Source organism: Bos mutus, chromosome 11 (genome assembly GCF_027580195.1).
Source record: "Bos mutus isolate GX-2022 chromosome 11, NWIPB_WYAK_1.1, whole genome shotgun sequence".
Lineage (NCBI taxonomy): Eukaryota > Metazoa > Chordata > Mammalia > Artiodactyla > Bovidae > Bos > Bos mutus.
Genome location: NC_091627.1, coordinates 12,127,499 through 12,150,476, shown reverse-complemented (window position 1 = coordinate 12,150,476; position 22,978 = coordinate 12,127,499). Strand labels below are relative to the sequence as shown.

Genomic DNA, 22,978 nt, shown 5'->3' with positions numbered 1-22,978 from the left:
TTTCCCTTAGAAGTTTAGGCACTGCTTCACTATCTTCTCATTTCTAGAACTGCCACTGTGAAATCTTGTGCAAGTCTGATTCTTAATGTTTATACAATGACTTTTGTCTCTATCTCTGTATTGTAAAATTTCATGATAAAAAGGACTTTTTAACTTTCAAAGAATTCCTGAAGCCAAAACCTCCCTTCCCCTGACACTACATCATAATGACCTATGTGCCTGTTTCTTCTATGACTACCATGTGGCCTTAGGCAAGTTAACCCCTGTCTCTGAGTGAATGGGTCATTCTGTAAAATGGGGATAATATTGCTTTTTAAACTTTTAAAGAATTCTGAAATATATATACATATAAAAGCACATATACCATATAAGCAACATTTAAAAGAGAAAAAATTAAGACTCCAAAACCCAGCACCTGTTTAGAGTTGGCCAACTACAGCCCAAAGGCTAAGTTTGGTGTGCTTTCTACTTTTGTAAATACAGCTTCTTAGAAGAGTCACTCTCACTAGTTTACTGACTGTAAACGACGACGTCGTGCTGTGCGCATGTTAAGTCCCTTCAGCTGTGTCTGACTCTTTGCGACCCCATGGACTGGAGCCCACTAGGCTTCTCTGTCCATGGGCTTCTCCAGGCAAAGATACTGGAGTGGGTTGCCATTTCCTCCTCCAGGGGATCTTCCCAACTCAGGGATTGAACCCACGTCTCTTATGTCTCCTGAACTGGCAGGCGGGTTCTTTACCACTAGCGCCACCTGTGAAGCCCTTGAGTCCAGTAATTGCATCAAAGACCATATTTACTACTGGCCCCTTTAAAAATGTTTGCTGATCCCTAACCTAGCTCAAGACAGAAAACAATATTTCTGATGTCACATGTACGCCTCCTCCCAACTGTACTCCTTTCACTCTCTCTGAGGAAACTACTACCTATATTTTGTATTAATAATTGCCCCTCCTTGTATATGCATCCTTAAATAATATGACATTTAGTTTTTCTTACTTGAACTTTATATTAATGAAATCATATTTGATATTCTTTTGTAGCTTGTTTCTTTTCCGCAGAATTCTGCACGAGAGGCCCAATCATATTGACAGTGGAGTTCATCTTCACTTACACAGTATTCTACTGTACAACTATGCAACAATTTATGAGTTCTCTGTTGATGGTTATGGGGGCCGGATTTATAAAACAAAACACTATGCTATGAACGTGGCTGCACATGTATCCCACTATTACATGATCAAAAACAGTGTGTAGGTATGTGCATACAGTCCCCCCCGCCCCCACCAATTCTGCCCAAGAGTGGAACTGCTCAGTTTGGGGCATATGCAAATACTTCTGTACCACATACTCTTCAAAGCGTAGTACATGAAATTCTCTAGTACATCTGCAACATAACACTTGGCTTTATCAGACACCTAATTTTTGCAAACCTAGTGTTTTAATCACTGTAGTTTTAATTTGCTTTTCTGCGATTAATGTGGTTGAGCATCTTTCCATATATTTATTAGTCATTTGTGTTTTTTCTGTGAAATGTCCATTTGTGCTTTTAGCCAATGTTTCTATTGATAGATTTGTCTTCTGCTTTTTTTAGTGTAGTTTTTCATATATTCCAGATGTTAATCTTTTGTCACTTTTATATATAGCAAATATCTCACCTCAGCTTGTGACTTGTCTTTCCATTCTTTGAATGGTATTTTTTAATGACAAAAATTCACAATTTTAACCTTTCTCTTTATACAATGCATAATTTGAATTATTTAACTGAATCCATTTCTATTCCAAGATCACAGATCTACTCCTATTTTGTCTTCTAACAGTTTTAAAATTTTGCCTTGATCTATTTGGAATTCAGTTTTGCATGTTGTATAAGACATAAATTACCTTTCCTGTGTGGATAATCAGTTATTGAAAAGTCCATCCTTTCCCCCAGATTTTACAATGCTACCTCTGCAGTATATGAAGAACCCACACCATGTGATCTGTTTCTGCAATTTCTATTCCATTCTACCAGTCTATTTGTGTATCCTTACACCATTACTCCCCAGGTGACAGCTAGTGGTAAAAAATCCACCTGCCAGTGCAGGAGATGCAAGAGACTGGGGTTCAGTCCCTGGATTGGGACGATCCCCTGGGGAACGGAATGACAACTCACTCCAGTATTCTTGCCTACAAATCCCATGGACAGAGGAGCCTGTTGGGCTACAGTCCATGGGGTCACAAAGAGTTGGACAAGATTGAGCATGCACACAGGCACATGCCATTAGTAGTATCTTAATTACCATAGCTCCATATAAAGTCTTGATGTCTGGTAAAGCAAGCTTTGGGCTTCCCTGGTGGCTCAGACGGTAAAGAATCTGCCTGCAATGAGGGAAACCTGGGTTCAATCCCTGAGTTGGGAAGATCCCCTGGAGGAGGGCATGGCAACGCACTCAAGTGGGTTGAGACTCTCTGGTCTAGAGAATCCCCATGGACAGAGGAGCCTGGTGAGCTACAGTCTATGGGGTCCCAAAGAGTTGGACATGACTGAGCGACTAAGCACAAAGCAAGCTTTACCAACAATTCTTTTTCTTCAAATATGTCTTGGCTCTTCCTTTGGCTTTCCACATTAGTTTCATAATCAGTTTGCCAAGTACTATGTAAAATCCTACTGGGATTTTGAATAGAAATGTATGCAATCTACAATATACATCATTTTGGAGTGAAATGATGCCTTCAATATAATGAGTCTTGCTATTCATGAACATGGTCATGCTTTTTCTCTACTGAATATTCATTTATCAACATATGAATTTCCCCTTGCAATAAGTTAACATTGTGAGTTATAATAATAGATTTTCTAGTATTACCAGGCTTACATTTCTGGAATAAAATCAAGTCAGTTACTATGAATTATATTTGTTATGTATTTGCTACTGTTTAGATTGAGATTTCTACAGTTATGTTAATGAGTAAGATTGGCTGATAAGTTCTCTTTTGTGTGTGTCTTTTCATGCAGCTGAATGTCAAAATTATACAAGTGTCACAAGAAAAGCTGGGATGTGTTCTTTCTTTTTTCTTGACTCTTAAGAAGTTTGTCTAAGATTGAAATTACCTGTGATAAAACATACTTGTAAAACCATCTGGGCTGAGTGTTTTGGAAAAAAATTTTTTATGTATAGATTAAATTTCTATAAATTGAATGACCTATTCAATTTTTATTAAGAAGAAATAGGAAATTCAATTTTTATATTTATTCTTAATTCAATTTTGGTAAATTATATTTTTCTGTTCATTTCACCTTAGTTTTTGAATATTGGCATAAAATGAGTAAAGAATTTTCTTAATACCTAAAACTTCTGCTGCATTTGCTCATTTTGCTTGCTAATTTACTTCTTTATTTCATTTTAGTTTTGGGAAGGAGCAGAAATAACTGCGTGTTTAATCCACTACATTTATCTAAATAGTATCACACAAAAGGTACATTCTTACTTATCTCTAAGACTGAGAAATAACAGAACATACTACAAACTGTTGTATGACAATTAAATGAGTTAATAGATGGAAAGGGCTTAGCACAGTGCCTGGCACATACTAAGGGATCAAAAATACTATGGTAATATCATAGAGAATTCAATTCCACTGTTATGATGTCCTATTTTTGTTACACTTAAGCTTAATAGTTTAAAGCAATAGCAACTGGTTATGGACTAGACTCTTTCAAGTTTAATAGTTCAAAGCAATAGTAACTGGTTATGGACTAGACTCTTTCAAATGTACTCAATCTATTCAGTCTCATCAGGAGGTAATGATTGGCAATACTCTCATTCTGAAACTCAGTCTGGTGTTCAGGCCCTGAGATTATGAACTACATTTACAGTCCAAAATAAAGTGCAAAACAAAGGAAGAGGTCTATTATGGGCTGTTTTCCCTTGAGGGCAAGGGCCATGCTTCTATCACCTACTAGTGCTATAAGCCTAGCACCCAACAGGCAATTAAAAAATGTGCATACCTGACAAGCAAACAATACCAAAAAAATAAAATAATAAAATTACAATGAAAGCCATAAGGAAAATTCTAATGGTCTCACTAGTTTGCATTTATTAGGTGCCTTGAATTCATAGCTAAACACATAGGTAAATCAGAGGCCTATGATTCTTTCCATAGGTCCTTCAATAGGGAAATTTCCACAATAAGGTCTTTCTACCCTTTCTAACAGTCGATTTCTTTATATAAATTTTACCTCAAAAAAAAAAAACTGTAAACACAATAAATTTTAGTTAACAAACATACTCATTTGGGGGAAGCATAATGATGTTTGTGATTTACTTTGAAATACATCAAAAAATAAGATGGCTTGAAGAATGGTATGAGGAATAGATAAATATGTGCCAAAGGAAGCATAGTAATCTGTTAAATGGCAGAATCTAGATGAAATTATGCAGGTGTTCACTGCAAACTGATTTCAATTTTTCTATGTTGGAGAATTTTCATAACAGGTACTGGGAAAAAGACAAACTCTTATACTTAGCAAATTAAAAAACTAATATAAAAAGAATATGAAAAAATTTGTATTATATAGTGAAAGTTATTATAATAAAAAAGAGTTCATCCCAATTTTTAACTCAAGAACCCTATAAGATAAATGGAAAAAGATATTAACAAAATGAAAATAGGAAAAAAAATGCATGAAAAATATTCAGTTACTTCTAACTAAAAAAATTAAAAATAAATCAAACCTGCAATACCATTTTATGCTATTTTGTTAGGAAAATTAAAGCACATGTCCACAAGCACACATACAACTCTGGCAAGGATGCAGTGCAAATGGTACACTCATCCACAACTGGCAACCTCCACAATAAAAAAGCCTGTTTGGGAAGCAATTTGGCATCCATAAGGCACAGCACCTATCTGTCCTTTGACTTGGTGGTCCCAATTTTTAGAATATGAATTGTATTAGTCAAATGAAGCCAAAAGATGTTCACTGCAGTGTTACCTACGAAAGGATTAAACTATGAACAACCTAAATGGCCCTCAAGAGAAGAAAGATTTAGCAAACGATGACACATCAGTATAATGGAATATGACAGAGACATCTCAAAAATGACAATAACAAAAGCTTATATGGAAATACTTAAAGTGTTCATCACACACAATCAAACAGGAAACTATAACTGATTGTTAAGCTACAAGAATAAATCAAATGTGCATTGACACTGTAAAGGGACATGAATAATTAATAAAAATGACATGCTATTATCTGAGAGGATTGTGGATGATTTCTAAAGTTTTGTTTAATCTTTCTGATACATCTTTCAATTAAAATGAAATGAAACAGCCCGTTTCAAGACTGTCTACTCACAGTGCTGAGTTTGCTGCAAATGATGAGTATCCGGCGTTCGTACAGCATACTGGCATACAGATGTAACATGTTGTTTACATCCACAGCCACAAAATATTCTGTCAGATTTCTCTAGGAGAAAGAAGAAGGGGAGGTTTGTGGCTTATTTTCTTTGTTCTTATTAGAAACAGTATCTAACAGAATCTAATAATCAGAAAGTATACTTCCCTCTTCCCCTGTCCTAGTCTTTCTCCCTGGAAGACCAGATCTCAGTCACATGTAAATCATGAAACGTGAAGTTGGAACAGAATTTAGAGATGAAGTAGTCTGAGCAACCACACCTCTGAATGGTGATTACAGTCTACAACGTGAGGTCACAGGCAACACTTTCAGTTCTGAAAGGTGAGCAGGACAAGAAGTCTGCAATCTCACAAATGAGGAAATCAAGGCAAGAGAGAGGTACTGAGATCAAAAAACCTAATGACTGGTAAAGACAGGAAGGAAATGGCAATCCACTCCAGGACTATGGCCTGGAAAATCCCATGGACAGAGGAGCATGGTAGGCTACAGCCCATGGGGTCGCAAAGAGTCGGACACGACTGAGCGACTTCACTTCACAGCTCTAATGCGAGGTCCTAGAACTTTCCCAATGCACCATGCCATATGTATAAGCAAAAGAAAGTACCCAGGGACCAAAATGCTTCTGGCATACAGCCTGTTTTTGTCCAACAGGCTCCCCCCGCAAAGGCCGGGCATGCTCCTCTCCAGTCATCGCTGCTGGGGTCCCCCTTCTCCACAGTTTACATTCTCTAAAACGGCTCAGCTGGAAGTAAAGCAATTTTCAAGATCTACAATTTCCAGGTATTTCACTCAAAAGACGGGAAAAACCATTGAAAACAAGCAGCAGCAAGTTGTGACAACGCAGTGTTTTAAACTAGCTTTTGTCTGTAGCCTGGGCTTCATTCCTTTAATTAGTACTATAGATTGGTACTCTGCAGATTTCAGAAAAAAAAGTAATGTGTTTCATTTCTGCAACCCTTTCTATACCCACCTGACTTTAATAATACACATGAATATGCTAATTTCTTTAGTGTTACGGGTTTTCAATGCCATACAATATAATCCTCTGAAAATGAAAGGGGTTGGAGAGGGAAGGAACACTATTGCCAGGGGTTGCAGTTTATAATGATGAAAGATCCATAACCCATAAATTCAAGTAAACCAGGTGGATTTTATATGCAAAATAGCATAAAGTGCTTTTCAACAATATTATGGGTTGGGAATAAGAATGGGCACTTATCTTATGATTTATGATTGTTTGATTTGAGTACCAGTTTAACTATTGACCTTTGTAAATAAAGCATGCGTGAATTAACAGGTCCCCATACTGACTACCTACCAAATACCAGGCACTGGACCAGGTACTCTTGGCGGTGTAATTTTAAGCACTCTTCACAAAAATCCAATGAGGTATTATTCTTTCCAACATATAGATAAATTAAGTCTGGGAGAGAGTAGTAACTGCTCAAGTTACTACTGGACCCCAATGCAACACCATAGCCCATATACTTTCTCTTATATTACACTGTCCCTCTTAAATACTTTTAAACATCCACAACATACAATGCTTTACATATATTATTTCACTCATCTTGAAGCCACTCCTTGGACAAATATCTCTTCTGCGTGTGTGTATCCAGACATGTCTGACTCTTTGTGACCCTACGGGCTCTAGCCTGCCAGGCTCCTCTGTCCATGGGATTTCCCAGGCAAGAATACTGGAGTGGGTTGCCATTTCCTCTTCCAGGAGATCTTTCTGATCCAGGGATCAAACCCACATATTGTGCGGCCCCTGCACTGGGAGGCAGATTCATTACCACTGAGCCACCTGGGAAGTTTTATTATCATCTCTACATACAGATAAGAAAACAGAGGTACAGAGGAGTAACTTGACCAAGGTCATACAGTAAGTGGATAAGGCATTGTTCAGTCTTGGGTAGGTTTGTCTCTAAATCTGTGCTTTTTTTCTTTACTGTTGCTGTTGTTCAGTCACTAAGTTGTGTCCAACTCTTTGTGACCCCATAAACTGCAGCACACCAGGCTTCTTTGTCCATCACTATCTCCCTGAATTTCCTCAAATTACATTGTTTTTTTTTTCTTTATACACCACTAAAAATAGTGGATAAAAATCTATATTTGGACAGAACAATGCAGGATCAAAGTATGGCCAAAGAAAAAGTGTTTTTGTTAAAAACTGTTATTCTATTTACTGAGTAATCCTTATGTGCCAGACAATAGGTACTTTACCTATTTTCTCTCTAATCTTCTCAACAACCCTGAGAAAGGCATTATCATCTCCATTTTATAGATGGGAAAACTGAGGCTCAGGAAGGTTAAACAGTCTTCCAAAGGTCACCCAGCTAGAAAGGGCCAAGCTTCCAAACCAAGTTTCCTGAACCCCAAACTCTGGCTCTAACCACCATAGCAATTTGCCTCTTAACAAACTTGAAAAACAAAATAAGCAAGAAAGCCAGTTGGAATTGGTCAACAAGTGTATCTCTTGCCCAGTGGACTGAGGAGTGCTGAGCTAATGAAGCCAGGGTAGGGTTTGTTCTGAAGAGTGACACGGCAGAGCTATTCTCGCAAACAAAATACAAGGCCCTCAGCTGAGCATTTCAGTCAAAAGCTTAACTGCTGATGAATTACATGCATTTTTCTTTTAGGAGAGGATGGAAGTAAAAAGAAAATAGAAATGAGGAGCTTAAAGAAGGCCAGAAAGCCCATTAGCACTTTTGACAGATCCAAAGATAACTCTGAAGCCACCAAAACGTGGCCTCAAGAGTCTGCCAAGAAGCTTCACGCTGGGTAGAAATATGTTACACAGCTTGCCGTCCAAATAGGGAGACACAGCGTCAGAGACAAATCCTGTGCCTTATTTTGGTGGGAGAAAAAAAAATCACAAGGATACTTTTGTGGATGGGGAAGGGAACATTTCTGAAATAAAAACACCACTTGGTTGAGGCATAACCCCCAACCCAATCAGGTTCTGAAGGATTCAGGTGCTTGTTCCAAAAACTCTACACAGGTATGTTAAAAATATGTAACATTTAACCAAATTCTCTCTAAACTGTCATGTACTTTTTTTGGTATTTCTCATCCCATCTGTGCTGATTACCAAGATATTTGTGTCTAAACAGAAGCTGTCTTTCTTATCTGCTTCCTCCCTGCCTCTTTCCTTCTGGGACACCACCCGCCTCAGCAGTGGGGAGTGGGTGGGATTGGCCACAGCCCTGGGAACCTCGCTCAGCCCTGGGAGCACCTGTGGGGCAGAGCAGACCTTGGGAACACCTGGAGGGAGCCCTTGCGGTTCCCACCAAGCCTCATCTCAGAAGAAAACCCCTCAGAGAGAGGGGCCTCCTTCCCCCTGCCTTTAAGCATCTGGTGGCTTAAGCTACAGCAACCCTCAATTTCTCAAACCTGTCATGCTTTTCACACCCCTAGGCCTTTACTTCCATTGCTTCCTCCACCTGGAATGCTTTTCCCTTCCTTAAGGACACCCATTTACTTTTCAAGACCCAGCTCAAATGTCACCTCCTCCTGAAAGGTTTCCTCAACTCCTCATTTTTCAAGCTGCCCTTTGTGCTTCCATGACAATCTGTCTCTATCATATAATCACTCAGTTACAAGTATGTTTTTGCCACCAGACTGACATCCCTTTGGGTGAAATGACATATCCCATAATCTAGCAGTTTGATGAAAGAGGGAATCAATGAGTGGAGAAAGCCACTGACTGAAGACTACGGCTCATTAGCTCAGGTGTGAGCAGGGAGGTGTAAGAGAAACACGAGGGCTTGGATGGTGTGTTAGGAAGAATGCAGCACTTGACTTCAGAAAACCTCGGTCTGAATTGGATGAAGTGATCAATTACTTAGTCATGATGAAGGGCCCACAGGAAAAGAATTGACATTGGAGACTCACAAAACCAGGCAAGGTAGCTTTAAAAGCCATCTGAAGCTACATTATTTAAAATGTAAAGAAATAGGCAGTTTGTTCATCAAGTAACTAGGGCAGGGGGTAAGGAGAACTGTACACAGAGGCAGGTGCACATGTCACAGCTAGATCAACCATATTTCTCGGATAGGTAAGAACACAGTATAGGGAGTGTGGAATAAGAAAAGAAGGCTTCCGTGGCAAGTAGTCCTGTGTCAGGACTGCAGCCAGAACATATTGTGAGCTTGTATTTATAAAATACACAGGTATTTTATACCTGTGTATAAAATACACAGGTATGCCACTTTCTCCCAGCACTTGGCTTCAGTGGAATTAAGTCTTCAGTCTTCCACTTCTGTCTCCTATAATCAGCTAGTCAACAAATACTGATGACTCCTACTAAGTGCTTAGTAAACCCTGGGAGCTGTGCCCACAGAGATTAACTAAACATGATCCCCACTTTCCACAAGTGGCACTGGACCCAGAAACCTGGTATGCCAAGAACTGTCAGTTCAGTCGCTCAGTCATGTCCGACTCTTTGCAACCCCATGGACTGCAGCATGCCAGGCTTAGAACTCTGATGCTGGCTAAACATGCTCCACAGCTGGCTGAGAAGGGAAGATTCAGCTCTGCCAGATGGATATGAGGTGAAGGCTGGGGAAGACTTGACATAGGAGAAGACACTTGCTCTAGGCCTCCAACAAGGGGTTCACTCAGGGCACGCGGGAGAAGCATGTTCCAGCCAGAGGCAAGAGGGAGAGAGCGGCTCTACGCAGGTCAGTGGAGTGAAGGGCAGGATGCAGGGCAGGGAATGTGCTGGGGTAGAGAAGCTGGGTTCAGAGCCTATGGGAGCCTAGACTTTCCTCACAGCTAACAGGGAGCTGCGGAAGGATTAGGACATAAGCATATCTGTGCTGCAGAAGAATCTCCCTAGAGGTCCTGTGGAGGATGTACAGGAGGGGGCAAGCAGCTAACAGGTGCTACTGCCATATTCAGGGAGAGAATGAATAAAACAAGTTATTCAAATAAAAACTTTGCATATGGATGTCACAGATCTCTGTAAACTGGAATCCAGGACTTGATAATGGTTAGACTTGAGAGGGGGTTGGCAGGATCTGGGACAAGCCCCTGAATTCCAGGTTCCTGTGCTCCACATCTGTCCACTTGCCTGACAAGTTTTTTTTTAAGGGAAAGTCCAGCCTTTTGATGAAGTATCAACTGTCCTTCTAAAGAACCACCAATGCTGTCAAACAAAGTGTACCCCTAGTCTTGGGCCTAGTGTCCTGGGTTATAATGTCATCATGGCTAAGCCAATTATCAATTATCAGGGAACAACCACCTCCTTTATTCCCTGATAATTACTCTTCCATGTGACTCATCTTCTAGAAAAGGAAAACCTTGCTTAGAGGGACTGCTTCCCAGTGTCTATGCTCAAAAGGGCTGAGTCTTCTCAGTGCCAGTATGTTTTTTAGGCTTAAGGAAGAACAGTCCTTTTATATTCATGGAGTTTAAGCATTATTTCAGTTGCATATAGTTATGTGCCTCTGAGCATCCTCCTTTATGTCTAGCGTTTATTAAATGGGCCCAATATATAGGGTTAAGAAGCAGGGACACAAAGTTGACCACTTCCCAGGCTGAATGGGGCTCAGTTCTGAGGAAGGTCTCTGGTTAACAGAGACAGAGCAGCCTGGAAGTTAAGCTTCAAAAGAGGCATGTGCTGCACAAGTTCCTTAGACTCTCCAGGCTTTTCATCTCCACAAAGCAACAGCGGCGAAGAACCCTTCCAGCTCTAACTCTCTGTGGCTCTAAATCCAGACAAAGAAGAGAGGAAGACACCTGGCAGAACACCATTTCCCCCAGGAGAAGCCCCATAATGGCTGCTGCCTGCTAGCTGTCCCTGCTGGTTGCAGTACCAATCCAGGTGGCTGGGGACTTCAGGCTCACTGTGATCCACGCCCCGGGTGAGGAAGCAGGTGGGGATGGGTGTGGTGATCAGGGGTGGGGAATGGGGGGTGGGTGCAATGAGCCTCAGGATGGAAGGGGATACAGTGGAGCTTAGAGAAAAAGCGTCTTAGGTTCAGTACCTTAGGGAAATGAGATAATCCCCAAACCAAAGAACAGACTCTAAGCTGGGTACTCCTTGGAGCCTTTGAAACAGATGCTAGTCCGCCCCACGGTCTGTCATTTTATTAGTCTTTGTCACTCTCAGCTTCATACACAGTATAGATGATAAAGACTTACTGTACTATGTCTGGAAGAGACAGTTCAAGAAGCTGGTTTTGCCCAGGGAACTTATTTCCTGAAACAGCTCCTGCTCAGATTATTTTACCATAATGTAAATCTTTAAAATCCTCAATTTTTAAAAAAGAATTTAGGTTACTTTAGTTGTGTAGGATTCTTAAAAAGGAATTATAAATTTGGATTCTAAAATAATCAGTTTGAGAAAGAATCCCACACACTCACATAAGCAATCAAGTCAGAGAAGTATATTATAGGAAAGAAAGCAGAGTTTACCCAGAGGTCAACTTTATCCCTCTGTGTGAATGGAAAAACCATTAGAATAAACAATTACCTGACAACTCTTAATAGCAACAATGGAATTCTCTATAATCTCAGGACTTGATAATAGGTCTCCTACTACCACCTCAACTTTGTTTATTTTTGAAAGTCACAACGAGTTCATAAATCTTTTCTATATCATGGTGCATCTTTTGACAAAGCGGAGTCTGGCCAATGTTATATGTAACTGTCCATTTTAAATGCTTTCCTCGCATCATTAACCACTTGGAATGACACAGGCCAGATAATCAAGACAGGTTTGTTTAATATTCTAAAACAAGGTCTATATGATTATCCATTAATCAAAAGTAAACTTCAAAACCTGGCCACTAAAAAAATCCCTTATACAGCCAGTTTAAAAAGTAATTATTAATACGTATTTGTTTGTGATCTGTGACTTTTTAAAAAACGCAGGTCAACCGTTTAAAATTTATAAAAATTTATGCTCATTTAATTACTGCCTGTATAAAATTCACTCCTACATGTGTTAGCTTGATAGACAGAAAAAACCCTGAAGAGCAATTACATAGTGATAGTTTTTCAGTGAAAAGGAAGAAAATATTTTTACACAGAAACTGAAGAAATAATGAGAATTAACTTCAACAGGGATCTGAAAATGGAAAGAATTAATTTTCTACATTTGCTTTTCATTAACATCTTGCAGACTCACTGGCCCAAAAGCCAAGTGAAAGGAACTGTTATTTTTCCTTCTCCTGAGAGTGACTGCATTGCTCATTCATTCAATCATTTCATAAATGTACACTGAATATCTACTCTGTTTTAGGTACAGTGTTAATAACGGAGATTCACTGCTGAAAAAATACTGACCCCTGTCCATATGGAAGCAGAAACTAAACACATAGTCACACGATTAATTATATAATTTACACTTAGGATGAATGATTTCTTAGGAAGGTACTGGGAGCCATGCAGTGGAGGGCCAGGACCCAGCAGCATCTCGGTGCTAGAATCAGACTGACCCAAATGTGACTGGCTGGGTGGCTAGGGGCAAGTTACTTTACATCTCTGGGCTTCGTTTCCTCTGCAGAATAGGGATAACAACCACACTGTAAGGTGGCTGTGAAGATGTCATGATATAACAAATATTAATAGTACCTGATCTGATCCATGGTGGGTGTTCAACCAGTACTACCTCCTTTGTCTCTCATGTTAATCCTTCCCTGAAATCGTCCAAAGAATAGGATTATCTGGTGACAGAATCAAGTTTCATACCCCCATCCTTTTACCCGTTTCTTGTTCTCTTAGTTCAGTATGTTCGTAAGAGGAGACAAACATATAGTATACACAACACCTTCCACATGACAGGCACGAGTGTCCTGGACTCCATTCCTTGTACCATTTCCAGTCAACAGTGGGTGCTAAGAGGCTTTCGTAGCCAAACATACACTCCATGAGAAGTGTTGATCTTCACAGCCAGTAATGTCAGCAAAAACCGAGACAAGACAAGCTCCAAGAAGTAATGCACCTAGCCCTCCACAGCAACTCAAGAGAGGTTAAGGCTAGAATTAAAAGAGAGCCAAAGGATGAAGGGAAAGGAAGGATCATCAAAAGCAGTATCTCTGTTGCACCAGGCATTGAACTTGGAACTTTACATGTAATACTTCATTTGTTCCTCCCATTTTGCTTTATTAGATGAGGACGCTAGAGAATATAAGTATCTCAAAATCCCCAGAGTGGTACAGCCCAGTGTTTGGCTGTCTCCAAAACTCATGTTCTTTCCACCAGCAGACTACATCATATTAACAACTCCTTCGTTATTGCTTGTTTCAATTTGCAATGCAGCAATTTAGTCATTTTAAATTAATCCTTGAAAAATCACCAAGAGAGTAAAATGCAAATTTCAACATGGCTAGAGCTCAACAGTGAGTCTATGTCAAAAATCACACAAATTGGTCCTACATAAGTTCAGATTCTCCTTAGAGGAAAAGCTTTCCTGCTTCATTTCATACTTGAAATAGGAAAAACCATTTCTTTTCCTTTTTCCTCATAAATATCAAAAGTCAACCATACGGAGGCAGGGGGGTATAATGGAAACAAAATGCTTTGGTTCCTTACAAACCCGGGTCACTACACCCCATTTGGAAGCAGACCTTGGGCTCTAACCTCAGGCCTGTGAGTCCTGGGTCCCCACATGTAAAATGAGGCTCACGTCTACCTCTCACAGAGTAGCTGTAAGGATTTAAATGGAACCATGTATGTTAGGAGGCTGGCAGATTGTTTTTATTATTCCTGCTTAGAAACAAACAAGGCCAGCCTTTTACTGGTTTGCAAAGGAGGATTTAGAGGACAATGGGTCATATGCAGGGAATTGGTTCATTAGTGGCAAAATCAGCAGAGGGAATGCAAATTTTTTTTTTTAATGGTGGGGGCAGGGGAGGTGGCATACAGTGCGGAAAGGAATTGGAGGTGGGGCTAAGAAAAAGATGAAGTTTTTTTTCCTACACTATTTTTAATCTTAGCAATTGTGGTTTTGAAAATTGAGAAATTACCAGGACTTTCAGGTACCTTACAGTTCTTAAGGAATTCGCAGTCCTTAAAATTAAAAAATTAAAAGATGAATTTAACTTAGGCGATGACTGCTATTATAACATTATTTATAATAGCAGAACATTAGAAACAATCTAAATGTCTATTAATAGGTGAAGCATAGTTAAAACATGAGGGCATTTCCATGGATTTAACACATGTATTTGCTTTTCTCTCTCCTGATACCATGCAACTATCAGCCCTCAGCCAGGAAAAGTCACAATGATATAATTTTGAGAGGCATAAACCTCAAAGAACAGGAGAAAAGAGAGTAATGGAAGAGAGATGTCAAAATTTTTGGAAGCCAGATGTTATTAAAGAAATGGTTCTTAACCTGGGTCATTCAGCCCCAGTGAACTTTTAGCAATGTCTGGAGACACAGTCATCACAGGTGGAGATGTTGGTACCATCTTACAATGGATAGAGCTCAGGGATGCTGTTGAACACCCTGCAACATACAAGACAACCCTAAACAACAAAGAATGATCTGGTCCAGGGTATCAAGAGTATCAATCAAGGTTGAGAAACTAGAGAAGACTGAGTTGGCAGCCCAGAAAAGTCTGGGACCAGGGCAGAGGGCAGCAAGTATCCAGCCCAACTCACATCACAGAACTCTAGAAAAGTTCAGGAACTGGAGACATCCAGGACCTCTAAAGGCTAAGGGAAGAGTGCCAATAAAAATAAGAGTATTCAGTCCCAAGATACTCCTCTCCCAGCTCACTCAGCTAGTCAACTAGCCTTTTGGCACCCTTCCTGAGCGATAAATGTTTACTTTCTGGTAACCAGAAAGACTTGGGAACACTAGGTACAGCTGAGCACAGGGGATAAATAATTAAATAAAAATAGGAGAGGTGCTTAAAGTATACATGCTAAATGTTCATATTCTATAAGCTACCACCCTACTTGGCTTCCAGAACACCTGTAATAAAGCTTACACTATTGGCAAGAGAAAACCGACTGGTCCAAAAGGAAAGATTTTGATATGATCATTAATATCTAAATAATAGCCAATTTCAATGTCTTCCCCTCTGTGACCCAACTATTCCATCAAGTAGATGAATATTTAATTTCTAGTTTTATTTCATTGTAATAAAAGACAGTGGCCTGTGAAAATCTGAGTTTTCCTATTTTGAATTCTTCAGTGCAATCTAGCACATAATCAATTTTCATAAATGTTCCAGGTCACATCCCTGGTTTCTGCTCTTTCTATAGGACTTTTCCAGTTTGAGGGGGGTTTCTTCACTGTCTATACCTTATTGACTGCTCAATAATCATCTCCTTTAAATTGCAGAAATTCCTCAAATTTTCTAGTTCATGGTGGCTCCTTCTGCCATTAAGTGGACATTTTTCTCCTTAATTTTATAGTTCTTTTGTCATTTCAATGGAATTTTGAGGGAGATAAAAGGTTAAATTATGGGCTCACAGGGTAGCAAAGTATATGAGAATTCATTTTCTAGTATCAAAAAGATTAATGTTTAAATTCCAATTCTACCACTTCTTGAAATAATATTCAGCCTTAAAAAAGAAGGAAATTCTGATATGCTACAGCATGGATGAGCCACAAATGCATTATGCTAAGTGAAATAAACCAAACACAAAAGGACAAGTATTATATGACTCTCCTTAAATGAAGTGCCTAGAGTAGTCAAATTCATACAGTCAGAATAGTGGTTGCCAGGTGATGGGAGGAAAAGGGAAATGAGTTGTTTAAAGAGTTGGTTTCAGCTGGGAAAGATGAAAAAATTCTGGAGATGGATGTTGGTGACACTTGCACAATAATGTAAATGTGTTCACCAATGAAATTATATATTTAAAAGAGGGTTAAAACAGTAAATTTTATGTTATGTATATTTTGCCACAAGTTAAAAAAATAATTGAGTGCCTTAGTGGTAGTGATTCTGTATTTAACTCTACATAGTACTATGTACAGTTCAAGTAAAATATTTTGAAATATGTCTTAAGACTAGACTAGCTATGTGATTCAGCTTGTTCAGGGGGCAAATATTACCCTCTGCTGTCTCAGACTCAAGTTCATTGCTACGTTTTTAAGAGACAGGGGTGGGGGTCCTTACACTTTTATCCACAAATCCTTTACTTTCTTAAAAGTGAATTAAAAAATGTAGTAGGAGCACAATTCTACTTGAGTATATCTACCCTAATTAAAAAAAAAGATCTTCACGACCAAGATAATCACGATGGTGTGATCACTCACCTAGAGCCAGATATCCTGGAATGTGAAGTCAAGTGGGCCTTAGAAAGCATCACTACGAACAAAGCTAGTGGAAGTGATGGAACTCCAGTTGAGCTATTTCAAATCCTGGAAGATGATGCTGTGAAAGTGCTGTACTCAATATGCCAGCAAATTTGGAAAACTCAACAGAGGCCACAGGACTGGAAAAGGTCTGTTTTCATTCCAATCCCAAAGAAAGGCAATGCCAAAGAATGCTCAAACTACCGCACAATTGCACTCATCTCACATGCTAGTAAAGTAATGCTCAAAATTGTCCAAGCCAGGCTTCAGCAATATGTGAACCGTGAACTTCCAGATGTTCAGGCTGGTTTTAGAAAAGGTAGAGGAACCAGAGATCAAATTGCCAACATCCGCTGGTTCATGGAAAAAGCAAGAAAGTTCCAGAAAAACACCTATTTCTGCTTTATTGACTATACCGAAGCCTTTGACTGTGTGGATCACAATAAACTGTGGAAAATCCTTCAAGAGATGGGAATACCAGACCACCTGACTTGCCTCTTGAGAAATCTGTATGCAGGTCAGAAGCAACAGTTAGAATTGGACATGGAACAAAAGACTGGTTCCAAATAGGAAAAGGAGTACATCAAGGCTGTATATTGTCACCCTGCTTATTTAACTTCTATGCAGAGTACATCATGAGAAACGCTGGGCTGGAAGAAGCACAAGCTGGAATCAAGGTTGCTGGGAGAAATATCAATAACCTCAGAAATGCAGATGACACCACCCTTATGGCAGAAAGTGAAGAGGAACTCAAAAGCCTCTTGATGAAAGTGAAAGTGGAGAGTGAAAAAGTTGGCTTAAAGCTCAACATTCAGAAAACTAAGATCATGGCATCTGGTCCCATCACTTCATGGCAAATAGATGGGGAAACAGTGGAAACAGCGTCAGACTTTATATTGGGGGCTCCAAAATCACTGCAGATGGTGATTGCAGCCATGAAATTAAAAGACGTTTACTCCTTGGAAGGAAAGTTATGACCAACCTAGACGGCATATTAAAAAGCAGAGACATAACTTTGCCAACAAAAGTCCGTCTAGTCAAGGCTATGGTTTTTCCAGTGGTCATGTATGGATGTGAGAGTTGGACTGTGAAGAAAGCCGAGCGTGGAAGAATTGATGCTTTTGAACTGTGGTGTTAGAGAAGACTCTTGAGAGTCCCTTGGACTGCAAGGAGATCCAACCAGTCCATTCTAAAGGAGATCAGTCCTGGGTTTCTTTGGAAGGAATGATGCTGAAGCTGAAACTCCAATACTTTGGCCACCTCATGCGAAGAGTTGACTCATTGGAAAAGACTCCATTGCTGGGAGGGATTGGGGGCAGGAGGAGAAGGGGACAACAGAGGATGAGACGGCTGGATGGCATCACTGACTCGATGGACATGAGTTTGGGTGAACTCCGGGAGTTGGTGATGGACAGGGAGGCCTGGAGTGCTGCAGTTCATGGGGTCGCAAAGAGTTGGACACGACTGAGCGACTGAACTGACCCTAATAAAGAGATCTTCGTACGAGAAGTTCTTTATACAAAAGCATTTTATTTACAAGAAAAAGTAAAACCAACTCGATTCACAACAGCAAAGAAATAGCTAAGTAAACAACACAGCAAATTGAATATTATGCAGTCAAAAAAAATGATTATGAATGAAATGGCAAAATGCTTATATAAGAGGTAATTCTAACTATGTAAATAATACATTCTAAAAAGACTACAATGAGACACCAATATGTTAATAGGTGAGTAATTTGCAAAGTATGAATAATGATTATTTCTTGTCTTTATACTTCTTTATTTTTCAAATATTCTCTATATGGTTTTGCTTTTATAATGTATTATTTTTATAGTAGGAAAATATACCCCTTTATTTTCTTTCAAAATTAGTAAAAATGAAGAATAAAAATTTAATTCACATCTGCCCAAGTACTTACATTCTCAGGGATGCTGGGAAGTTCTCTGGTATCAGGCACAGTAAAATAAGAATGCTGTAAAGGAAGATAAAAAATATTTATTCCTGAAAAAGTATGCAACAAGCACATCATTCAGAAACCAGGTAAATGATATGAAGATAATTCCTCACTCAACTAAAGAAATAAGCGTTTCACTCATAGAGAATAGTCTAAGGAATATTTTCTTTGGATAATATTGGATTAAAGCCAGATACATTAAATCACCGTTTAGTAGATGGAGTTCTTTTCCATGAGAGAGGAACATCTTTAGGAAATACAAAAGAACAGTTCAAAGAAGTTAAAGGCTAATTTCTCATATGACATTTTCAGGCTACTGAACACATGAAAGCTGCAGACTTCATAATTTATTGTTCACTGAGGCATGTGGACTCCAGGGACCAAATATCACTAGGTTTACTCATGAATGGTCTTTACCAACCAAACCTGCAATTTAATTTCAGCATCTGAGATTATACTCATCTATAAACTGTGGGCCAAATCTGTCCCAAAGGCCCAAGGGATGGTAAGGATAGCTCCAGCCGAGGGACTGCGGCACTGAGACACTGTAGACGGCTAACAGTGGAGAATGTCTCTCAACTACGCGTGCTCTCCAAGTAAGCCTCCTGACTTCCAGTGCAAATTCCAGTGAAGGGAGCTGAATCAGTGGAGTTGAAACCCTGACCTGTTCAGAGAACTTTTAAGGAGACATCTCCATGCATGTAACAAGCATGTGTCTCTGAGTTAAATGAAAATAGGATGAACTGATGACACCTCCTCTGTGCTCCTAAAGACGCAGAGAACAATGGCAAGCAGGAATGGAAAGAGCTTGGTGCTGGCCAATTAAAGAAGGGATTGTGCAAAGGCCAGGAAAGGTCACATACAGAGAATGTCAGCTTAGCCATGGCCTAAGTTCAAACCTAGACCCCCAAGTGACATTTCAGGAAGCTCCCACCCCCCATTCTTGGATAACTACAAAATAAGTAAGTCTCTGGAAAAATGAGTTGCACAGGCTTCCTAAAATGAAAGGCTTCCAATAACAAAAAGGCCAACAATAACATTATAAGCTATTTTTCTAATATTCGGCAGATATTTACGAACATCTGCTACATGGAAGGCTTTACCTTCCAAGTATAAAGTACCACCAGATACTTTATAAACAGTATCTCTAATTTCCACAGGAAAATTTAAGAAATTATCTCCATATTACAAATGGGTAAATTAAGGCTTAGAGAAGTAAAGTGACTTAAGGTCATATAGCTAGTTGGTGACAGAACTAGGATTGAAACCAGGTTTGCATAACCAGAGCTTTGTTCTTTCCATGATAACACACTGTTATACCTGTGCTTTTTATGAGCAAATTATAGCTAAAGCTATTTGAATTAAATAAACTAAAAAGTAAAAAGCAACAAATATTAAAAGATAACTTAAGAAAACACCCTTTGTAGTGCATTATTCCAAAATCTGTGTCTTTGTGCCAAAACATTATATATTAAGGATTACAATAGAGGGGACATAGGTAAACCTATGTCTGATTCATGTTGATATTTGGTAAAAACCAACACAATAAAGAAATTATCCTTCAATTAAAAAAAAAAACCAAACCAGCTCTCCAACAAATACTAAAGGATATTCTCTAGACAGGAAACACAAAAATGGTGTATAAACTCGAACCCAAAACAATAAAGTAAATGGCAACGGGATCATACTTATTAGTAATTACCTTAAACGTAAATGGGTTGAATGCCCCAACCAAAAGACAAAGACTGGCTGAATGGATACAAAAACAAGACCCCTACATATGTTGTCTACAAGAGACCCACCTCAAAACAGGGGACACATACAGACTGAAAGTGAAGGGCTGGAAAAAGATTTTCCATGCAAATTGGGACCAAAAGAAAGCAGGAGTCACAATACTCATATCAGATAAATTAGACTTTAAAACAAAGGCTGTGAAAAGAGACAAAGAAGGTCACTACATAATGATCAAAGGATCAATCCAAGAAGAAGACATAACAATTATAAATATATATCCACCCAACATGGGAGCACCATGAGTATGTAAGACAAATGCTAACAAGTATGAAAGGAGAAATTAACAATAACACAATAATAGTGGGAGACTTTAATACCCCACTCACACTTATGGATAGATCAACTAAACAGAAAATTAACAAGGAAAAAAAAAAACAAACAAACATGTATCTATAAAGCTCACTAAAGCAAAGCACAGTAAAATGAGGTATGGCAATAAAAGGCAAAAAAAAAAATAAATAAAATAAAATAAAATAAAAGTATTGTAGTAGAGATCATGTAGCATATTCGTTATGGGAAACTAATTAAGTCAACTCAAGAACAAAGATTAAAATAGTAAAAGTAAAATACAAGGTTAAATTCGATGCCATAAGATACCAAATTTTATACCAAATGGCTAGAAGGCAGTCCCAGGAACTGTTCAGTAACGGCAGTCTACATGGTGATGAAGTCACTGAATAAGGATTAGCACAGTGAGGGAGAAAGGACTGGAACTGCAGAGTCAGCCACTTAATAGTTATGTGATCGTAGGCAATTCCAATTAATAGCTCAGAAGCTATTTTTTTTTTAACCTGTAAATGGGAACTGTTCAGAACAACTGTTCTGAAGAATAAATGTTTTGTATGTTAAGTGTCTAGCATTCCATCAATGGTATTTTAATAGAAAATTATTATCACTATTCTCAACTGTAGGTTTGTATTCCGATTTTTCTCAATCACCTACAGCAGACACACAGAAACACTCTTGTGACTAAAGACAAAAAGTCCAAGACTGTCATTTTATCATCTTTTCAGGCTTTATAATCTAGATGAGACTAACTTTTCAGAAATGAAACACACAGAGAGGAATTCCTTGTGAACAGGAAAAAAAGAAAATATCTGCCTTTACAAATGCAACAGATTGTAAATAGTGAGCCTATGCAATCCCCAAACCAAGTAGTCCCCAGGCTGTCCTTTGAGATTCTGTCTTGCTCCATCGCCCATGAAATGCTGGGACCAGAGGAGGTCAGAAACATTCCTAGAAACCACTGGCATGAAACAGCTGCACCTTCCAACAGTTCTTCCTGCCCCGGCAATGGCTTGTCCTTGAGGCCTGGCAGCCACTCAGGGGAAGGATAAGGCCCTTCCTCCCCAGCAGCTGGTGACCCAGCCCGGCTACTCCCCAGCTACCTGTCGGATGTCATTACAGACTGAAGCAGGGAGATCAAGCTGCTTAGGAAAAGGGACAGAGACAAAGGCAAGGCTGCTCAGCTCTGCAGCAGGGAGTAGGGCAGGTTTAAAGCTCATTTCTTCATCTTTTTCAGACATTCTTCCTTACACAATATTTCTTGGAAAAGGCTTCTTTCCCTCCTCTGCTCCACTGCAATAAGCAAAAGCCTCTACCAATTCCTTCTTTCCTTCCTTTCTTTCAACATTCATGGCCTAGTGGAAAAAAACATAGGCTTGGGTTTAAAAGCCCCAATCTCACTGATTAACCATACGACCTTGGATGGGCAAGTATCTTTTCCTCTCTAAGTCTTAACTATGACATAAGAATGCCAATATCTATTTTTAGAGTTGTTTTAAACATTAGAGATATATACTTGGCATAAATTAGGAACTTGGTATATAGTAGATGTATTATTAGTTATTGGCAGTAATACTGCTTTTAATGTGATCATCATAAAAAACCTTTCCATGTTCATTTTCTTTAAGAGGGCAAATACTGAGATAATTACCATTGACTATCAACACTGTACCTGCTTCTGGTGAAGATGAAAGACAAAACTTTTTAGAACATTCAGACCCTACAACATTGGGGAAAACAGCCCCTGGATAATCAATAGCTGGCCAAAGAGTGTCCATCTGAGAATTCTGAAGAAGGTCATGACTAGCATTTGACCCAGAGAATTACAGTAACTAAAATATGAAAAAAAAAAAAAAAAACACCCTTCTTATCCAACACCTTATCTGATAGATGAGGAAATCGAGGCCCATGAGGTTAAAGGTTTTGATTAAGATCACTCAGGTCATTGGCAAAACTATGACTTGGGGATTGAAATCTCCCAGTTTATAATTCAAAAGCTTTTCTACCCAGACCACATAGCATGTATGTAAGAGAGTTCAAGGAAACAATCTGGCCAGGAACTGTGCTAGGCAGTCTCCATTCTCGTCCTCAAGAGAGGGTGTGCAGTCCAGTGGGGGAGATAGGAAAACAGGTTGTTCCAAAGTGTTGTGACTAAGTACTGCAAAGTGTACAAGATGCTTGGGACAAAAAAAGAAAACCTTACCTAAGCCTTCGGGGGTGTGAGGGGAGGATTTTGCTGGAATAAAAATTTGAGTTGAGTTCTGAAGGATGAGTA

General features: G+C 39.2%; 1 protein-coding gene across 6 annotated transcripts in view; it reads right to left on the bottom strand.

Annotated features, from left to right (window-relative positions):
• Positions 1-22,978, bottom strand: part of DENND1A (DENN domain containing 1A) — a 533,349-nt gene that overhangs the window by 242,624 nt on the left and 267,747 nt on the right. For all 6 annotated transcript variants that reach the window (XM_070379017.1, XM_070379021.1, XM_070379022.1 and 3 more), the window contains 2 exons: positions 18,589-18,642; positions 5,342-5,452 (listed from right to left, as the gene is read on the bottom strand). In XM_070379017.1, the coding sequence (XP_070235118.1) occupies positions 5,342-5,452; positions 18,589-18,642 (165 nt within the window). The remainder of the gene's footprint in view (positions 1-5,341; positions 5,453-18,588; positions 18,643-22,978) is intronic.